This window comes from Helicoverpa zea, chromosome 13 (assembly GCF_022581195.2).
Source record: "Helicoverpa zea isolate HzStark_Cry1AcR chromosome 13, ilHelZeax1.1, whole genome shotgun sequence".
NCBI lineage: Eukaryota > Metazoa > Arthropoda > Insecta > Lepidoptera > Noctuidae > Helicoverpa > Helicoverpa zea.
In genome coordinates this window covers 7,362,500-7,382,152 of record NC_061464.1, presented here as the reverse complement: position 1 = coordinate 7,382,152, position 19,653 = coordinate 7,362,500, and the positions used below count along the sequence as shown (strand labels likewise).

General features: G+C 35.3%; 2 protein-coding genes across 8 annotated transcripts in view; both read left to right on the top strand.

The window, feature by feature from the left end:
- Positions 1-4,715, top strand: part of LOC124635558 (protein mini spindles) — a 37,700-nt gene extending 32,985 nt beyond the window's left edge. For both annotated transcript variants that reach the window (XM_047171475.1, XM_047171477.1), the window contains exons 34-37: positions 472-625; positions 912-976; positions 1,195-1,329; positions 1,697-4,715. In XM_047171475.1, coding sequence (XP_047027431.1) covers positions 472-625; positions 912-976; positions 1,195-1,329; positions 1,697-1,792 — 450 coding nt within the window. In that variant the 3' untranslated portion in view covers positions 1,793-4,715. The remainder of the gene's footprint in view (positions 1-471; positions 626-911; positions 977-1,194; positions 1,330-1,696) is intronic.
- A 990-nt stretch (positions 4,716-5,705) lies between these two features.
- LOC124635530 lies at positions 5,706-18,717 on the top strand. 6 transcript variants are annotated; one of them, XM_047171435.1, is made up of 7 exons: positions 5,706-5,875; positions 6,137-6,218; positions 6,834-6,953; positions 8,200-8,337; positions 9,171-9,291; positions 12,735-12,884; positions 17,441-18,717. In XM_047171435.1, the coding sequence occupies exons 2-7, from the start codon at positions 6,159-6,161 to the stop codon at positions 18,454-18,456; spliced, it is 1,605 nt and encodes a 534-aa protein (XP_047027391.1). In that variant the 5' UTR covers positions 5,706-5,875; positions 6,137-6,158; the 3' UTR covers positions 18,457-18,717. The 6 variants fall into 6 exon arrangements, with proteins under 6 accessions (XP_047027391.1, XP_047027390.1, XP_047027389.1 ...); XM_047171434.1 differs by having other exon boundaries at positions 12,732-12,884; XM_047171433.1 differs by having other exon boundaries at positions 9,153-9,291; positions 12,732-12,884.
- The last annotated feature ends 936 nt before the right edge of the window (positions 18,718-19,653 follow it).

Here is a 19,653-nt window from a genome sequence, read left to right as displayed (position 1 = left end):
CGACGACTGTTCTCAAACAAGATCAGCTAGCTAAGCAGGACACATTATAGTGCACAAGCATTTGCGCAGACCCAGGTGCACTCTCTATTCCTTCACTCACATAGCCAGACGGGACGGTAATCGGACACGATCGTGGAAAGATTAGGAGCAGGACCAGCGTTAACTTTCTCTCCGATGCACAAGTGTATCAATTACCAACTTCCAGACTAAGGGCTGTTAGTGTAAATTTCTATAACCCACAAAGCCTTTTTGGCCTGACACGGGAATCAAACCCGAAACATCGTGCTCAGCAGTCGCGCTATGTTACAGATAGACCAACGAGGCTATCAGGGTATGGATGGATTCGCCAGACACATTAAACGACGCTTGAGCGTTATTATTAGTTCAAAAAAAATATTTTCACCTATAAGATGTATAAAAGGTATATACGGTTACGATATTAGTATTTATGTACGTGTTCTGCCCCATAAGGAGCGTCACCCCGAGGTGGACATCTGGACGTTCATGCAGGGCTCGTCGTTCTACTTCCGCAACTACGTCGAGCGCGGCCTGCGAGAAGTCGCCGACCAGAGGAAGCTCGCCTCCATGCCTATATATAAACACGACTACAAGTCCGAGAACATCGGTATGTACATACATATTAAGTTTTATATTAGTGGGCAGTCAGCAAGACACCTCTTGTTTCCAAAATGAATGATCTTCCTAGTTTTCTTCCAACAATGATATAGGCTTCCAGTCTTATAAGATGCAGCTACGTATAGTTCTCGCAAAACTCAGTGGCGGTAACCTACTGAATTCCAAGTACAATTGCATAGTCTGAAAATGATTTCAGACTATGTACTGAATTTTATGGCTGTCTTTAGTATTAGAGTTATAAACAAAAAACCTTAAGGTTTTGTCGTTTGTTTCAGATATAAGTAATGAAAACGACGAAAAATCACACGTGATATTCTTGGAGAGACTTCGAGCTTTGCAGGTTTGGTTCATTTACATATACTCAGACTTAACATTGGGTGTGTTGTTTTTTTTTTCATGAAGTTTCATAACTCGTACTGCTAACTGGTATTTCTATTACTACTAATTACAACTGACCACTAAAATTAACAATGCGTATTAGAAATTTTGAATGACTTTTTAAAGCCTTTGTATAAACTCCGTTGATCTTTACAAAATAGTAAATATTTTTTATTTCAGGCCAAAGCGGGTCTTAAGACTGAGTCATCACCGTCGTCGCAGCCACGCACTCCCATCGGCGACAACCGAACACTCGTCGACTCCATCAACGAGAACACGCTGCCCAGGACACACAGCATCGACCCACAACTTGATGTAATTATAGCTTTATCATATTTAAGATTTTTTAAGAATATAAATGAGACTGCCTAGAATATATCCTAAAAGGAATACAGCACTGGTGCTGTAAGACTGTTATGCAACTTCATAAAAACAATATCACATGAACCTCGCGCTAATAACTTTGCATTCCTAAAGACAAATTAATAGATAGTTTGAACGGGGACATGTATAAATGAGAATTAATATAAGTATTACAGAGAGGAATGGAACCGCAAAACATATTGCACCAATCCCAAATAATTTAGTTAGAGAGCAAGAAGATGTTTTTGAGACTTAATCTGTTCAGTCAAGACAAAGCTTGCTTATAAATTCCAGTTCTAATGAATTATTTTATTTCCAGCTGCACACAACACAAGCCCTATCCCAACGCAACGAAGCGGAAGTGGACGCGCTGCGCCTCAAGCTGCAACAAATAAAGAGCTCTTCCAAAAGATAGGCTGCCCCCCAACACAATAGCCACGGATTTGTAGCTCTCTCTTACACCATCGATATATAGCACGTTGCCACTACACTGGAGTAACGAACTTAGTCGATTCCCAAACCACTCGACCCATTTAGTCGATTATAATTCTCGACTAAAAATCGATCTAAAATTCATCGACTAAAAACTAAATTAGCCTTCACTTTCGCGTCTACACTGCTTATTTTTATTTATGTAAATTGACTATTCGGCTTGCCTGAAATAACTCGAAATTTTCAATCTCATTCGTTTGTCATGTAGTTTAAGACTAAAGGCCTATGCGTGTTCCGACGTTCGAAGCCCTTACTGAGAGTTAAACATGACAATATAGTAATCAGTATAGCCTGCACAGGGTATTACGCTTCGTGTATATACTTGTGTCTTGGTAAGGGTTATGTTCACTTGGTTAGGATAAAATTTCGTCTTTCATTATTAAACTTTGTTGTGTGCTAAGTCGATGTTTGTTATGGAGTTTAGAAGCTAGACATAATTCACAGTGGTGAAACAGTTGCTGGTTTTCGGATGGCTGTGTTCTTTTAAACACTAGTCTATTGGAGTAAGTACGAAAAGCGACTTCATTTTTTTCTTACAAAATAATATTGAGAATGCGTTTTTCAAAACATAACATACTTTCATCGAAAGCCAGTGCACAGCCATTGAATTCATTGATCTTATAATTAATTGAAAGGAATATTGAATCTAGGCAACTGATTGACCTACTGTAAGTAATTTCTAGCACCAACAGATCAAAATGTATCTGTTTTAAATTGATATAAAGTTATAACGAAGTGCGATTGCATTTGCAGTGTTGGTCGGCAACAAATGTATAACTTGAAATGATTTCCCTTCTATAGTTTTTCTTGATAGTCAATTCACAATTGTTGCTGACTAGCCGCGAATTTTGTGAGTAAAACAGTGAGATATTTGATGTTAAATTAAAAGTATACCGTGTTAGACTAGAGGCTATATTATGCACTCTGATATGATGAACTAAAAACGGAATATGTACGTATAACTCGAAAATAAAATTTAACATGGTTTCAATATCGATATAATAATTATCTTAAATCTGTGCTACTAATTTAGTCCCGGCCAACTGTAGGCACTTAGGAAACGGTTTTAACTATAGTAAATGAAGCTCACAGATGTTTTCACGGTGTGTCTCATTCGCACTCATTGTTGCACTTTGCGGAGTAGTGAGGAAATGGAGTGAACGAAAACATCAAATACTGTGGTCATTGTGTTCTACAGAAGTTAGTGGAGTCCTCAAGCCACCAAATGAAGCATCCATTTGCTCACTCATCTGTGTCGCACTTTTAAACAAGTCATGTATTTTGTATTGTAAGCAGTCGTGCCCCATTCACGTCTCATACATACGTAATGGCATTAGTTATGTACTCATTATTATACAATAGAAGCAAACCAAGCATCCTTATTTCAAAGACTTGTTTTGCTGTACATAAAACCTATTTTTTCAACGTTAGCCTACCGGAATATAAAGTTTGATTAAAATCTTATGGTACTAACATCTGTGGTGTAGAAAATTAAAAATGCCAGCGTTTAAACGAAATTATATAAACAACATAAAATGTTAGTGTTTTACAATGGAATTGTAGTAGCCATGTAAAGCGATAAACGTAATCCTTAGCCAATCAAAACAATAATCATTGTTTACATAATAAATGATATAAAATAGCCTTTAGCGAGAGCATTGACCCTAGTTTTATATCTATGATTGTTCAATGTAGTTTTCATTTAATTTGAAAACTATTATTGATGTATATATCATGTATTACTAATAATGTTTTGTATGTTAATTTTTATGTATTTTTTATTGAATTTGTGTTGAGTTTTGGTTGTCTGTGTTTGAAGACTGTTTTAAGTGATTGCGATATGATTTAGCAATACTTGTTTTGGGTGGGATATACGGTTGATGGACGATTAGTATAACTATTTACAATGAAATATAATTCAAGCCATTTGTTAAAGTCGATTTTTACTTCATGATCGATTTTGTCTGGGTGATGACTTAAAATGTAAACTGGCTAGTCAGATCAGAAACCGTTTGTTCCACCATTTGATGTTGTGTTTACTCAATAATTTGTATTGAAGAGGTGTGTTGAGTTTAGTTACAGATGCGCGACCAGTCGTCATCCAGTAGGTTTGTTAGAAAACTTGTAAGAGCTGAGATGAGGCCATAATATTAATATATTTTAGTACCCCCCACGTTTCATATAACCCGCTGAGATTGTAATCTATACATTCCTCCCAGTATTGGATTTTTGTACAAAATTATTAGCCATTTTCATCAAACTATTTATCGAACATTGTGTTCATTCAAGTCACTCATTCATTCATTTATGTTTTTTTTATTTCCATTTTTATGGCAATCCAAAGTGTTTTTCTGCCTTTGGATTCCGAGTAGACCTTATAAAAAATCATGATGGAACTGAATATCGGGCCTTTTGAAAAAGATATTGCACGAAAAGGTGTTCAAGCGTTTTTAAACGATAGTTTTCATTGTTGATTGACATTGTCTGTAGTAAGCGTTTGAGGTAGTTTCAGAATATAATTTTAACAAAAACAATGTACTCGATATGTTTAAACAAATATTCGATTCGCTTATAGTTAAGCAACTCACTCTTTTTACGATTCCTATTGAACTTACTCTACAGAAAATGTACCCCCAGACTTGTTTTACATTTAATTTTCTTCGATACATATTCTTTATTTCGATTCGTCAAATTAGGTTAATTTCTATTATTGTCTTTAGTATAAACATTCGCTTTTTAAACATGACTTCATATTGATTATTGTGAGCATTTATTTATTGTATTATGTAAATTAATGTTTAAATCATGATGTAATATTAATAATAAAGTTCATACAACACTGAAAATGTTTTTCAATATATAAATATAAAAATGAATCCCTATATCTCTTTGTCACGCAATCACGCGTGAACAGCTGTTAGCTGAAAATTAGAGGGGTGGCAGCTTAGACCCAGGAGAAGGATATAGTCTTTGGTCACAATTCGGCTACGGGAAGCAATTACCTCGGGACGCACGTGAAACCGCCGGCGGCGTAAGCTAGTATAGTTAAAAACCATTTTTGGTGTTCAGCAAAATAAGAAATTAACGGCAAAATAAGGACGATGCCACTGAACAAGATCATCATTACTTTTTTTTTGCACTGGAAGATGAATACCACTAAAACTATTGATCGCCCAAAATTTTGACCCTATTCATTTTCGTTCTCCGTCGAGGTGCGCATGGAATAAGAATGCGTAACCGACTCGCAGACGGACCAGATGTCTTTACACTTTCCAAGTATTACTCTAATCTTTGCAATTGTTACGAGTTTACCCGCAACTCACCGCCCACACAACCGTGCCTCTCGATATTTGTGGCCACTCTCGTGGCGGCTGAGTCATGAACATCTCCGTCTGACGCTCTGCTACCTCGTTCGCTAGTCTGCTCTGCAATCCATCAGACAAATGGATAACAATGGGACCATTTGGGAAGTATAGGTACACTCCCGAAAAATAATTGTTCAAATCGGTTGATAAACGTTGGAGTTAAGTTTGAATAAATAAAATAAAAAACTCCTCCTTTTTGGAAAATCGTTAAAAACAGATCGTGACAGCCTCACCGAAATGCATCTGAAAGTCATGAGAAAGAAGCTTCAGGATTTCCCTAGAAGGAATTTCTTTACGACATTTTGTTGCAAATGCTGTTTCTAGAGTATTATATCAATAAGTTCATGTTGGCCGTTAAAAATACTAATTTTTTATATACGGAAAATACCTCGCCTTGTACTTTACGCGAAATCTCGTTTACCACGAAAAAGTAAAATTTCACTCTATGGTCTAAAATAGACAAGTGATCAACCAATCAAACGGTGGGGCGGACGAAACGAAATGAAAGTCCGCCACATGTCCGCCATATCTACTACATCTTCTTTCTAATAGTGACGTTCATATTATTTTGTGTTAGATAGCGTTATTGTGTAGATATTCGTTGTATAATTTAATTATTTTTTTAGTTTATCTAATACGCGGTGAGTAAAGTGTGCAATCTGGATTTGACATATTGATAGTTTTTAATTTGGAACTTGTTTGTCCGCGCCGTGCTTTACGTATTGTCAAAATGGAAAAATCTTAGTTTTAGCGTAACTACAGCCTTATTGTATGTGTTATTTATAAATTGGATCCACTACACTACACTCGTGACGTATTTTGTAGCGTTTAACGGTGCCTATTGAGTAATAAGATTTTTTTTGGTGTCGGCATTATTAGACGGTATACCCAATATTTCACAGACCCTCGACGGCGGATAGCACCATGGAGTCCCCACGGAAATTCAACGATTGCTATTTTTACTATTACTCCACATGCACGAAGGTAAGAAATTATTCCTGCTATATCTAATGTAACTCCAAATGTCATATTGTTTATATTCTGAGGCTGATAAAAATCATGGAAGCTAACGTGCTGTGCACAGTTTCATTCAATATTTTATGGTTAGAATGTTTTATTGACATTTGAAAATCTATCAAATATTGTTAAAGTGATAACATAGTTGAACAATCAAATTTTATTATGAAACAACTGAGTAAGAAGAATTACAATGATGACCTTTTGTATAAGATGGCTAAATATGTCACTATAGATAGTAAGATGTTTAGGGAACATATCACTTTTTTCTGAATAATTTGTAACAAAGGAAGAAGCATGGTCCATCCATCTGAGATAAATTTTGTATCAACATTAGACTTGAATTGATACATGAATGAAGGAAGGAGTACCCTTGACCATCACTTTCTATTAAATTCAACAAAATCAAGCACAGAAGTCATTCACCGAAATTTCAAAATTAGTTTCTTATAGCAACAATAGTCACACATTAAATAGTCCAGTAGTAAATATCAAATTACATGTGGTCACATTGCAATTTAATCTTGTAAAATTAAATGGTACAAAGTGCTCAATAAAGTGTATATTCTCATTGTTGAATAGGGAGACAACTGTGTATTCCGCCATGAACCGTCAGCGCTGGGCTGCGAGACGATGTGCACAGCTTGGCAGCAGGGCAAGTGCCTGGATAAACGCTGCAAACTACGTCACATGGAACTGAGGGTATGTGCCAAGTTCTACACAGCTATAGATACCAATATTACTTGTCATGATGTCTGACAGATGAGTATGGAACAAGAAGACTTGCTGCGGTAATCCCTAATATGTATTGGGATAAGGATAAGAGGAGGGTGATGATGAGACATGAGGCAGCATTACTATTTGTTGGATTTTATTTCCATTAGCATGTATTCCTGTTTAATCCAAAGTTAATAATTTTATTTAGGTTGAGGATTAATTTCCTTCATTTATAAAATTTTTTACATCCTTTCAATCATATTGGAACATATGGGAAAATCAAGAAGGCAAATTCGAAATTTTCGTTAACATGAAAGATTTAACTTTATTTGAATGAAGCATAGGTACCTCATAAGTTTTTTTTTGCAAAACATTTCATACAGCTGTGCAAATACTATTATTTGTTTATCAACAGCCACTTCAGTAACTACATTAGAAATTAAACCTAACTGATATCAATTATTACAATTATTTTCCTTATTTAGATATTTTGGGGAAGTCCCGGGTGAATGAAACTGAAATCATGTCACAGTTTTCATTGATATCATTTAAGATGTAATCAAGATATCTTAAACTGAGGTAATATTATAGATTTTGTGATAAAAGTTTTACTTATCACAAACCTACTGCTAAAAATGAAAATGTTTTAACCCAATTATTAATTTTTGATTGATTTATTATTGATTTTAAATTGTAAACCTTTTGCGTAACACAAACATTGAACTTCATATTACCGGTCAGTAGTCCAGTAAGGCAAGTTATCGTAATATCATTAAACTCGTGAGATATGCACAAATTGTCGAAGATAACGATTACATTATGTCAAGCATTTCTTTATCAAACATTCTTGGGATTAAATTAGTCGTCGTACTTTGAAATGATGGAGAAATTAATTATCATGGTGACGTACGCATGAGGCTGAATCTACATGTTTGAATGGGTATTTTTATGTGTTTTGCTAGAACGAGGTTTTATCAGTTTACAAGCCTGCAAGCGAGATTACAATAACGTACAGTAGTTCTGTTGATATATTTTTAACGATGCATTCACGACCTTGAGTAGGCGGTAAGCTTTGCGATTTTAGATGTCAAAAGAATCTTATGAAATAAGAAACAATATTTATTTATATTTCCCGAGTTTTGTAAATCCAGCGTGGGTATAGTTTCCACGGCACTTTTATACTTATCTAGGACTTTTTATTGCCTTTAATTTAACGTGACGAATTTTCTAGAAAAACCGCAAGCAGATCCCATGCTACTGGGAGAACCAGCCGGGCGGGTGTCGCAAGATCCACTGTCCGTTCATGCACAAGAACCCGGACGCGCGCACGGACGGTATCGCGCCCAGTCAGCCGGCGCCGCCCCAACCCGTGAGACAACACATACATTACACGCAATACACGGTGCCTTTTTAACTAGATAACTGGGAAAACTTTCAGTGGTGATACTCCTCTAACTTAAACATTAGATAAATGCGGGTCTTTCCTACTTTTTCGTGACGTTTAGCGTTGGGTCGATGACGGTTTCTTTTCGCCTCTTATCATGCGATAACCTTATATCATAATTAATATGTAATAATCATACTAATCATCAATGAATTCTAGTGAACCTCAACAATTTCAATAAGAATTTGAAATAAGAATATACAAGCTGCAAGAATATAAATGATACAGTTTAACTGATATACGGATTTTCACTCATGTCAAAGTGGGAACACCCTTGTGTTAAGAAAAACTACTTTTCATCTGCCTATCTATACCTAACTTTCGAGTTCGTATAGGACCAAGATTTCTGAGATTCTCTGAGATTGGTATCACCCTTGAAAGTTTTCCTGGCTATTAAAAAGGCATGGTGTATAACTGATCAAAATTACACACTAACATTTTTGCTTCTTTATTAACTATTTGGTAAATTCATTTTCATTACCCTTTGTAACAATATTAATAGAATCTGCCACTTAAAAGTTTGTCATTCATTAGTAAATAATCATTTGGAAGTATCAGTTCCATTGTAAATACTAATTGCGATCCCATTTAGTCTCAAGTAAAGCCTCTCACTTTAATCACCCATTAATTATCATGTTAAAGTTAACAATTAGATAATTTTGAAGTTTGAATCATACTACACACATATTCATGATAGCTTGTAGTCCTCATAGTGACATGTCGGTCGGGTATTAACGCAGGCTTGTAACCAATACCAGCAAGTGGCGAACGCGGTGAGCGTGCCGGAGCCGGTCGCCGAGCAGCCGCCCATGGGCGGGGTGGCGCCGCCCGTGCCTGCGCCTGCGCCCGTGCCCTTGTTGTGGCAGCAACAGCGCCAAGGTACGATATATATGTTACTGTAGAACTACGGTCATTCTTAAGATTTACCAGTAAAACCTAAGCCCTATACATGTACATTCTTTATTACCACGCTTATAATATCTTCACTTTTAACTATGTAAGAAAATCTTGGAATCTTACTTTGACCTACGTCCCGGTCTTCGACTAGTATGAAATTTTGCTGAGTTCTGATGACAATACAGATAGACAAGTGGTCTATCTAAGAAACGTCATTATCAAATCCAATATGGCGGCCTCCCCAATATGGCAGGCGTGCTAACAGTGCACGGAGGACAAAAGACTAGCGGAGATGCCCTAAAGCAGGTAGGTCACGCGCCTTCAGGTAGGTCAAATACGTCACGACTACGTCACGGCAGGCGTGGCTGGACACCGCCCATATACCGTCCTTCACATCAAACTGACATCTTGTCATAGTTGTATTATTACAACAATTTCAACAGATTTTATTTGTTACTCGATTAAAACGATTAAATGCGCTATCATTAATTGTAGAAATTGCTCAGGATCCAAAGTCAATCATACCGATAGGATAACATTTCACGTGTAGGTAATATTTTAGCTTTAAAACATATTTTTTGCTAGAGACATCTGTCGTCGAATAGCTGCATTTCTAGAACTTCTAAGTGAATTTGTATTATTTTCGTATCAATCTTTTATCAATGTATATTATTGGTATCAATTTTTTGCCTTAAAAATACCTTAATTTTTCCTTGCATCAATACAAGCTTTTTTATTTACAAACCAAAATATATGATACCATGAAAATTTAAAATTATAAAAACACCATCTTTCGGTAAGTAGTCGACTTAATATTTGAAGTAAAATTGTGTTCATCAAGACAAAGAGACCCGTTACAAAATTAAATGCTACCAGGCATAGAAAATTCACTCACCCATTCTTTTAAAAGGTCGTATTTAAAATCATACCTCTATGTATTTTTTTTGTTTTATCTAAAAAAAAACATAAAGGTAAAAAGTACTTTTGTAAGAAGATTTCTCGATATATGTGAATATGAATTTCTATGTTAGGGTGGATGAACAAGGATTTTCCTGTCTATGTAGAAGGAATATTTTTCAGTTAAAAATTATAGGTAGGTACTGTGTTATATAAGATGAGACGAAAATTGGTGTAGATTTATTTATATTCATCATCAGCAATGTTTTACATAGGTATATCTCTCTTCCCGTACATACTTTTTGAATGTACCTTTACTCAGAGCAACATGCTACACACATAAAGTCTGCTATTTAGTGGATGCGCCGTTATGATATAGTTGTGAAAACTCTGATAAACACTGACCCTATAATTTTAATTCCCATTTTTCTTGGTGAATTTCATAACATGGCAACATTGAAAATAACAACAGTCATCATCAGCACGGTTCTAGAACAAATAGAACAAATTTTCGTGCTTGTGACGCCGTAGTGGCTAGTAGACGAACTAACACAATGACATAAGTTGATACTTAAATTACACAATGGGGGTATTTTAGACCGGTGGTGAATAAAAATGATTTTTAATCGAGTCTCCATTTATTGATTCCTAGTAGAATTATACCTACCTATTTCATTTTTGAGGGTGTACAGAAATTGTTGTGGGGCAATTTTTTCGAAAAATAATACTTATATAAGTACAATTTTTCTATCTTTTTTATCTCTCTCTTTTTCTTCGTTCATTTCAAATGAATGCTTGTTCAAACTTTCCAATTCAATTACTATTTTTAAAGAATTAATAAGTTTGAGTATTTACTTTACTTTTTAGTATGTCACTAGTGGTCGATGTTAGTTTAGGGTTAGATTTTAATTATCCTATTCCACGCTAGATGGATTTACAAAAAATGGGCGGCTTCCCATAAAAGGCGTATAAGGGTGGAGCACGGGTGGAGACAGTAACGTTCCTCGTCCCCCGCTCACCCGAATTTTGGCGCGCTGCTTTGTTAGGAGATTTTACGTTAGGGCACCTCCGCTAGTCTTTAGTCCTCCGTGTAACAGTGTGTTTTATAGTTATTTAAACTATTATTTTTATACTGATTTGCTCCTAAATACAGCGTGTCTTTGTTATATATTTAGTACTGCGGTTTTTTTTTTTAATTGTGAGGGAAGACTTCGAAACTAACCATTTTCAGGGCAGTTCAGAGTCCTAAATCTTACTTTATCTACGAATTTTCTTAATTGATTGACTGCTTATAGTTGGTATGATGTTACGATGATTGGGGAATAAAAGGTTCAGTTTTCTTTCCCTGTGCAATCTCATACTGTTTGGGGTAGTGAGAGTCGTGCCGTATTTACAAGTGAAAATTCCGAACGGATTATTAAGAATAAAATTTACTAGAACTGGCCAGTCTCATGACCCGCCCTGCTGTCTAGCTTACGCCTAAACGAGACAGTCCAAGCATTTCAAATCTATAAAAACCCAAGGCCAATCGTTAGAAGTTTATGATGTGCGGAGTTACTACCTCGAGGGGAAAAACTACTGATATAATGTAATCACATTATATGTACATTTATGTTTTTTTTCCATTCATAGTTTTCAGTTAATATGTTATTTATGTCACGTCATGTAAAGATTGCTCGCGATTTTTTTCGATCTTTGAATTTGATAACACAGCTAAATATCAGGTAGTTCATCGTTGTTATATAGATTGAAAATAAAATGTAAACACACACATGTGTGCTTTAACATCACTATAATAGTGTTTCATTGATAAAATGACTTAATATTTTTTGATATACCCAGTAGAATTCTAAATAGAATAGTCTAAATATATCTTGTTACTACGTGCCTCGTGATTGTCTAACGATGTTAATTTTGAATATTACCGGATATTTTTGTCAAATATTATGCGTTGTTCGACACTTATCATAATTAACTAGGAAACTCGTTTGTAACGACTATGGCTGTCCTCCACAAATGATCACGCAATCCTCGAATGATTAATTCTGAAATCATTCGCATTCGGGTTTTGTGTGTTCATTCAATAATAAATATAAGATTTTTAGTAACACCGTGTTATAGCCGTGTAAGTGGAAAATTATCATAGCTGAAATAAACTCAAGTTTTTCAAAAACCATCCGTACTAACGATAATAAGAATTCAGATCAAAGACGTCTTAGGAGCACAGACAGACTTTCGAACGTCACTGCATTGCATTCTGTGAGATCTTTTCGATTCTGTCTGAAGGACGACTTGATAGATGCTTGTTTTCCCTTCACTTTATCACGAGATTTCGATCTTCGCCCGTCGACGACATCGTCTGCGTCCCGAAGGAACTATACCAGGTTTACCACTCTTTTACCTGCGTTCATGACAAAGTTAATTTCAATCAGTTTAGCCGTTTTTACGCGAACGCGTAAAACACAAAATCACTATCGCGTATAACGTTAGTAAGTATACACACTAAATACAATATCCTCCCCCAGCAGTGGTGCTGGACTCCGCAATCCTAGGCGTGCTGCCAGCTTCCAGCGAGCTCCTGTCCGGCCGGCGCGTGCTGCCGCCGCACGCGCACGAGCAGCCCGCCAACCCCTACGCGCCCATGCCCGTCGACCCTCTCGTTGTCAACTTCGAAGAAGGTATGCGCCTCTACTGAAACTACATGTACTAAGCCCCCACCAGACGATTTGAGAGCTCGATCACGTGCTACCAACATAACCAACTTCACAGCTAAACTCTAGAAGATTCCAAACAACACAACCGCCCCGACTGGACCTATGGTTGTGTTAGAAGCTATATGAAGTTTTGTTGCTTCGGAATAAGTTCCATTTCAAGCAATTTTTATTACGGTACATCTATGTTGGTGTATGAAAGTAGAGGTGTAGTTTAGTTGGTTTGGGCCGGTCCTTGAATGAATAAAAATTGTATAGGAATTTGTGATGTGTCTTGAATGAGCTACAATTGAAATTAAGGTTGCTGCCGACGAAGCAATGGTTGTGCAACTTTAGAAAAAGTGAATATTTTATAGAAGTAAACTGTTTCTGTAAAAATGAAGAGACGGGCTACGGTTGTCTTGATTATAACTACCACTAGTGATGATGTGGTACGACATGGAATTTTCTAGAATTGCAACTCGCGTCATTGATGGGGCAGTAGACTTGTGAACCAACAATGATGTCGAGTGACGAGCTGCGATAGCAAACAGAACTCTCAAATTGTATGATTGGGGCTTACGGCTCGATTTGCTATTACTGATTTGAAAAGCCATCAAAATAAGTATAAGCTTGGACTAAATTTGGACCAGTGATGTAAGATAAACGTAAGGAAAAAGTGGGTAGAGCTATTTGATGGTGAATTGTTTCCTAGCATATTGTTATGTAATATGAATATTCTCCATATGTGGCATTGTACTTTACAATTTTCTATTTAAGAGCACTTGATAAAGATTGCAAGCAAGTTTTATGCGTCATGATTTTATGTGATAGAAAAAGCAATCGTAATAAATGTATAATTTTGATATGCAAGTTGGAAAGTGATCGACTAGGTATATGATATATACGCGATATGATGGACACTTTGGATTTGTTTGAAGAAATGTAATTTTGATGTCTTTCCAAATGATGTTTGAAGCGAATCTTGTAGCCAAAAGTAAAATTAATAATACTATGTACTAATGCACTTGAGTTTTCAATAGACATTTAGAGATATTATGCTCGTAATATTACGGCTCGCAGACACTACGTCTAATGTTTGAGCCAACCGCTTACTGGCGATGTGATTGTAACATTAGTTCGCTGTCCATTGAAGAGTGCGCGCGTTTCGTCGACACACGACTAGTGTAAACGGCACTATGTTTAGTTCTCTGTAACACTGCCTATACGTATTCCTATTCTACTTGAAGACTTGATAATTAATTCTTGAGGATATTGTTCCTTTTACGCGGAAAATCGCAGTTTGTGTTGTTACGACGACACGCTTCAACGGACAGCGAGCCTGATATACATTATTATAATAATAATAATTCGGTAGTTGAAAACTCTGTCATTGTCATGTTATGGGCGGTGTGCGTAGGGTTAAGCATTAACTATGTTAAAATTCAAACGCTCATTGATTATTTTGTTTTCTAAATATAACACTATGCTTTATGTATACTATGGCACTGCTGACTAGAACTCGTCAAATTCATGGTCGAAAGTCGCATTGAAAGGGTTCCAATATTATGTTTAGAATTCAACCCTTTGTTGTGCCAATATTACATATTTATCTAAAAAAAAAAAACTACGTAGAAAAGTGTTAGATTTATTACTTAAAAAAATATATATATTTATTTTATTCACATGTTATTGGTTAAGAATTTTTTCCTACGTTTATTGTCGCTAGCGAAGTGGGAATTTATTGTTTATATATTTTTACGCGAGTTGTTCACAACTTGCCGCTTTATTAATTTTAACTTTTGTAGAAAGAAAATACATTTGTTTTGTTCGCCCAGTTCGCGACGCGACATTTAACACCTGTTTATGGAAGGTATTATTATTGTTTTTATTTCGCCAATAGTCAATTAATATAGTATTTATTGTATAGTTATAGTTGGATTCAGTTTCGCAATTTTTGTATTCAATATTATTGTGGTGGGAGTGGATTTAAACAGTTCGGGCGTTACATTAGAAACTGGATCCAAAACTAATTTAACGAAATACAATATTGTTTTTTTATGTTGCCGGAAGAGGCGGCTTTTTGGTTGACTCTAACTTAGACAATGTTTAGCTGTTTTTTTATACCATAGACAATGATTAAACAAAGTGAGATTATATTTGACTCACGAAGAATTTATGATAGCTCTCTTCTCACAGTTTATTAAAGAAATAATATGGAGAAAAAGCGACGTTGGTATTTTTGTATGTGCAATAAATTAGAGAATATAATCTCTTTCATATCTTAGCTAATTAGATTCATTAATATCTCTCGCTTTTTCATTTACTGTAACGTTATATAACAGTTTATATCACATAGATAGACAGTTACAGTCATATTTTAAGAAAAAAACATTCAATTTTCTCTCAAAATATCACTGCAATACTTTTTTTAAATAGATGTTGATATAATCTTTGTCTATGATAGAAAAGTACATAATAAATAGGTTTAATAACATATAAAATACAAATAAAAATATATATACACGATTATTGTAACTCATTAAATATAGGTGAAAAAAAAAGAAAAAAAAAAACAGCTTTATGCCTTTAAATTGTTTGTATGTTAGTATGTAGGATGTTTTAAGGGGCTTTGGCAGTTTATAAAGGTACCCACTGCTACCTGCCCCCAATACTTTATATATTCGCACCGTGAGATTTAGATAGAGCTAATAAAAGTTAAAAAAAAATGTATCTCTAGGTATACACAGCGGGAAACACAGTCTGATAAGTTGCATGGATTATGACGCTGTGCTTTCCGTAAACAAAAAAAAATCGTGCTTAAGATCATACTACCAATTTAGAAAGATTTAAAAAAGATAAGCTAACTAAAAGATCATTCGATTGCTTAGCGGTCTTTGGTAACGTCTGGGTAACGCTTCCGATTATAGCACTTCGTATGTTTATTACGCGATTACTCAAATATATTTGTTGTGCAAAACGATCTGGCAAAAGGATTTAATTTCTTATATTTTTTGCACTGAGAGTAAAGTTCCTATATTTATTACAAAATCGCAAATGTGTGAGCAGGACAACTTAATAAAAAAAATGAATCGGTTTGCGTTATGGTCCATGGTACGCCTAGTCATTATTTATGTATAAAACTATTTATCAATATTTAAAATAACATAGTCTCGATTGGTGGGGATAGATTAAGTCGGAGGTTTCTTATATTACTTTAACATGCTCAGTTTTTACATACACATTTTATTTTTCAAATTTCTTGTTGTTCGCTTAAAACTGATTAAAAATTATTTTAAGTTTTATGTAAATTAGCGGAAAAGTGTACTGAAAAGTTTTAGGGATATAATTTTAGAATGAATTAGTACAAAGGGTGGTTGCTTACAGAGGCAGCTGTTGAAAAAAAAAAGAAATTGGTTTCTCTTGTAACTGTAGCAATACATTTTATATTTAGTATAATGTTGTAGTCCTGTCTCTTTTTATACTAATAAACTATTTATTTACCTCTAGATTAATTGTTGGAATGTTAATGTTTTATGTTAGACAGTTAAATTTCTGTCATACGGATAGCGCTCGAGTCTTTGTGAAATGTATTGCGATTGTGGAACGAATCACTGCCTATGTGTTGACTTTATATTGCATAATCTTCATTCTTTCAACTATTTTATACGATTGGGGAAAAAGACTTGAATAGTAAGACATTATATATTAAGTGATTCGCAGTGTCGTACGACATTTCATAATGACATCAGCATAGACTACTATGTTTTGACTAACCGATTTTGTTGAATGTGGAGCGCTTTCATTTAATATTTTAAGTCTACGCTGATTGTAATGAATTGCGGACGGAGGGAGGAGGGATTGAATAGGAATTAACGTGTTGTCGAGGTCAAACTTGTAATCCACATTTGATCACGATCGGTTAAATCCGAATGATTTTTCTAAGATTTGTATATGTGTGAGAAAGTGAGGTAATTGTAATGAAATTAGTAATGCAGCACTTTTGATAGTTACGCGTTGTGTTCCATGACATTTCGGTAGCGGAAGGAATGTGACTAATGTTCGTCGCCATGTCGCCTGCCGCGGTGTTGCCAGGTCGCGCCGTGGTGTTGCCAACTGTCGCGAGTGCCTACTGATAGTTTCTTGTTTCAAATAATACGGGGTTGTTGTTATGTTAATCTTAGTCTTATTTTATAATAAGAATTTCAAAATATGTTTATTATTAGTAACGCGTGTCTAGTACCTTTCATTTAAGCTAATTACTATTCAAACTGATATAGGAACTCGTAACGGAACAGAATTATACTTTGGCTTTGTTTAATCAAATTGTGTTTAATATACCAACGAGTAAATAAAAATGTTTCGTAATATGATTTTTGTAATTATTTTTGACCGCCCACCCTTCGAGAGTCGCTTTCAGATAGACGTTACGAGAACACACCGCGAACGTTGCCGACGGGTCGCATCAAAATTAATTACGAAAATCATTTCGAAAGTTTGGATATTCGCGTCCGACTAAGCGGTTCGTTCGTGTGTTCTTGCAGAGTCGGATAATGAAAGCGCACCCTCGTCCACGCCCACTAAGACCGCGTCGCCCGACCGCGCCAACAGAGTCGCGCGGAGCAAGTCGCACGAACTGTTGCTCCTAGAGAGGATACAGGCTGAGGCCGCCGCCTTCTACAGCTACGAGCCCACCGACCCCGAGCGCAAGCCGCGCGTCTGTCTGCAGGCCAAGTACGAGCGCGTCTCGCTCGACGAGCTGGCCGGCAAGCCCAGCGACAAGCGACCCGACCTCGACTTCAAGGTCCTCTCCCTCGACGAAATCAGAGCACGGAAAAAAAACGACACCATCATACACACCAAACCCATCACACTTAACCTCAGCAGAAAAAGAAAGCTATCTACACACGAAACTATTACTACATCGGGCAACAAAATACTCAAAGTTGTTAGGAGTAACTCTATTGTTTATAAGAAACTCGATCAAAATGTGCCTGCTGCCTCCAACCAAAATAAAGTTGATCAGAAAGCTGCAGATAATGCTAACGAAAGGAAACGTACACTATCAGAACAGAGCGATATCTATGAGATACAAGAAGATGAACTTGTCGACAATTGTTTTGAATTTAAGAGGATAAAGCTAATGGAACAAACATCCAAGCCTAGGCTAATAAGAAACAGGCTGTCTAGCTTAAATAAAAGTTCAGACGAACCAAAGTACGATGATCTAGACTTTAATAAAACAGACAACGATTCTGACCCAGAAGTACAAATTGTTAGCGTAGAACTAAATGAGATTAATTCTGTAGATTTAGATAAAGTAGATTCAGATAGTGAAATAATAGATGTAGAAACAACTAGACTAGGTGACTCTATAGAAGTTGTTGATCTTAGTGAGGATCAAGACGAAAGTGATATTACTGCGTCAGATCTCGATTTAGACTTGAGTAAAAATGTTCCTGATGTTGTAGCCAGTTGTCACAAACAAATGAATAGACTAGACAACTCAGATAAAAATATTTTAAATGATATCGACAGTCTGTTGAATGACGAGTTATGATTCTCATTGTTTTAGTAAGTAGGTGTTAAAGATTAAGTGATGTTCGTACAAAGGTTTCCTGTTTATTATGCATCAGCAATAGGTATGTTAGGTTTATCAAAGATCTACAGTAAGTAGTTAATTATATTGTTAATTGACAAGCAATACGTATGTGACTTACTTTTACTTAGGAGAACTACAAAGTATTGAATTTGTTTTCATACTGTAAACTGTTAAAAGCTTTAATTGATTTATTTGAGATATTACAATGATTTTGCTAGAGGGTGTCGTTTTATTAAAATTTTAATTTGATGATTTGAAATAAGTTCATTTAGTGAACACAGATGGCGCTAGTCAATTAAAACAAACAAATACTTTGATCCAAAAGTGTATTCATATAATGTTATTAAAACGTTTCATCGACATCACACAATTATTCACATTATTTATAATTAATACATATACACATTAAAAACTAATTGTAAATTCGAAATTAACACTTCGAGGTTGTTTCAAGCTAGTGGTGTAACTAATATCGATCCTGACATTCAAAAATAGAAACTTTCTAATTTTGTTATTTACTTAAAGTAACATTAGATCGCAATAAATGCTAATTTTGTAAAAAAAAATCTTAAAAAGTATTTTGCTAATATGATAAATAACCAAAGTGTTCAAGGTATTTAATAACCATCTCACCTGCGCGCATATTATGAACATTTTACAATGGGATAATCACAATTAACAATTACACGAAGGTAACTATTTACACTTCTGCACTTATCACTAACAAGCCCTGTTTCTCATAAAAAAATCTTAATTTAAATCGCTACAATAAGGTTAATAATTTTAATATCAAAGGATATTAAATTAGTCCTTCACGCATTTACGGAGAACAGGCAGTAGATTCATCTATTGCTTCAATAAATAGAAAAGGCAAAGTTACTACACAATATTCAGCCACATCTGTCAGAATTTACTATATTTGTGAAACGAACGTTATCTCAGCATTGTTAATTAAACATTTACAACAGATATTCACAATTAAATACTTATTTAATTCTAATCTTAGCTAACTACCTAGTTTTGTTAATAAAATATTTTTTAACACTTACATCAAGTTATTAAATTATTTCATTCAAAGTTACAAGCTAGGACACAACATTACATGTGCATCAATAACGGTAACATACAAATCAATGAAAGATTTATTATTATAAT

Bases quoted from the DNA above. Each gene is read 5' to 3' on its own strand.
- LOC124635530 (XM_047171430.1), top strand. From the start codon at position 6,159: ATGGAGTCCCCACGGAAATTCAACGATTGCTATTTTTACTATTACTCC. The intron at 6,954-8,199 runs GTATGTGCCAAG...CGAATTTTCTAG, and splicing joins TACGTCACATGGAACTGAGG to AAAAACCGCAAGCAGATCCC. The intron at 9,292-12,731 runs GTACGATATATA...ATCCTCCCCCAG, and splicing joins GTGGCAGCAACAGCGCCAAG to CAGTGGTGCTGGACTCCGCA.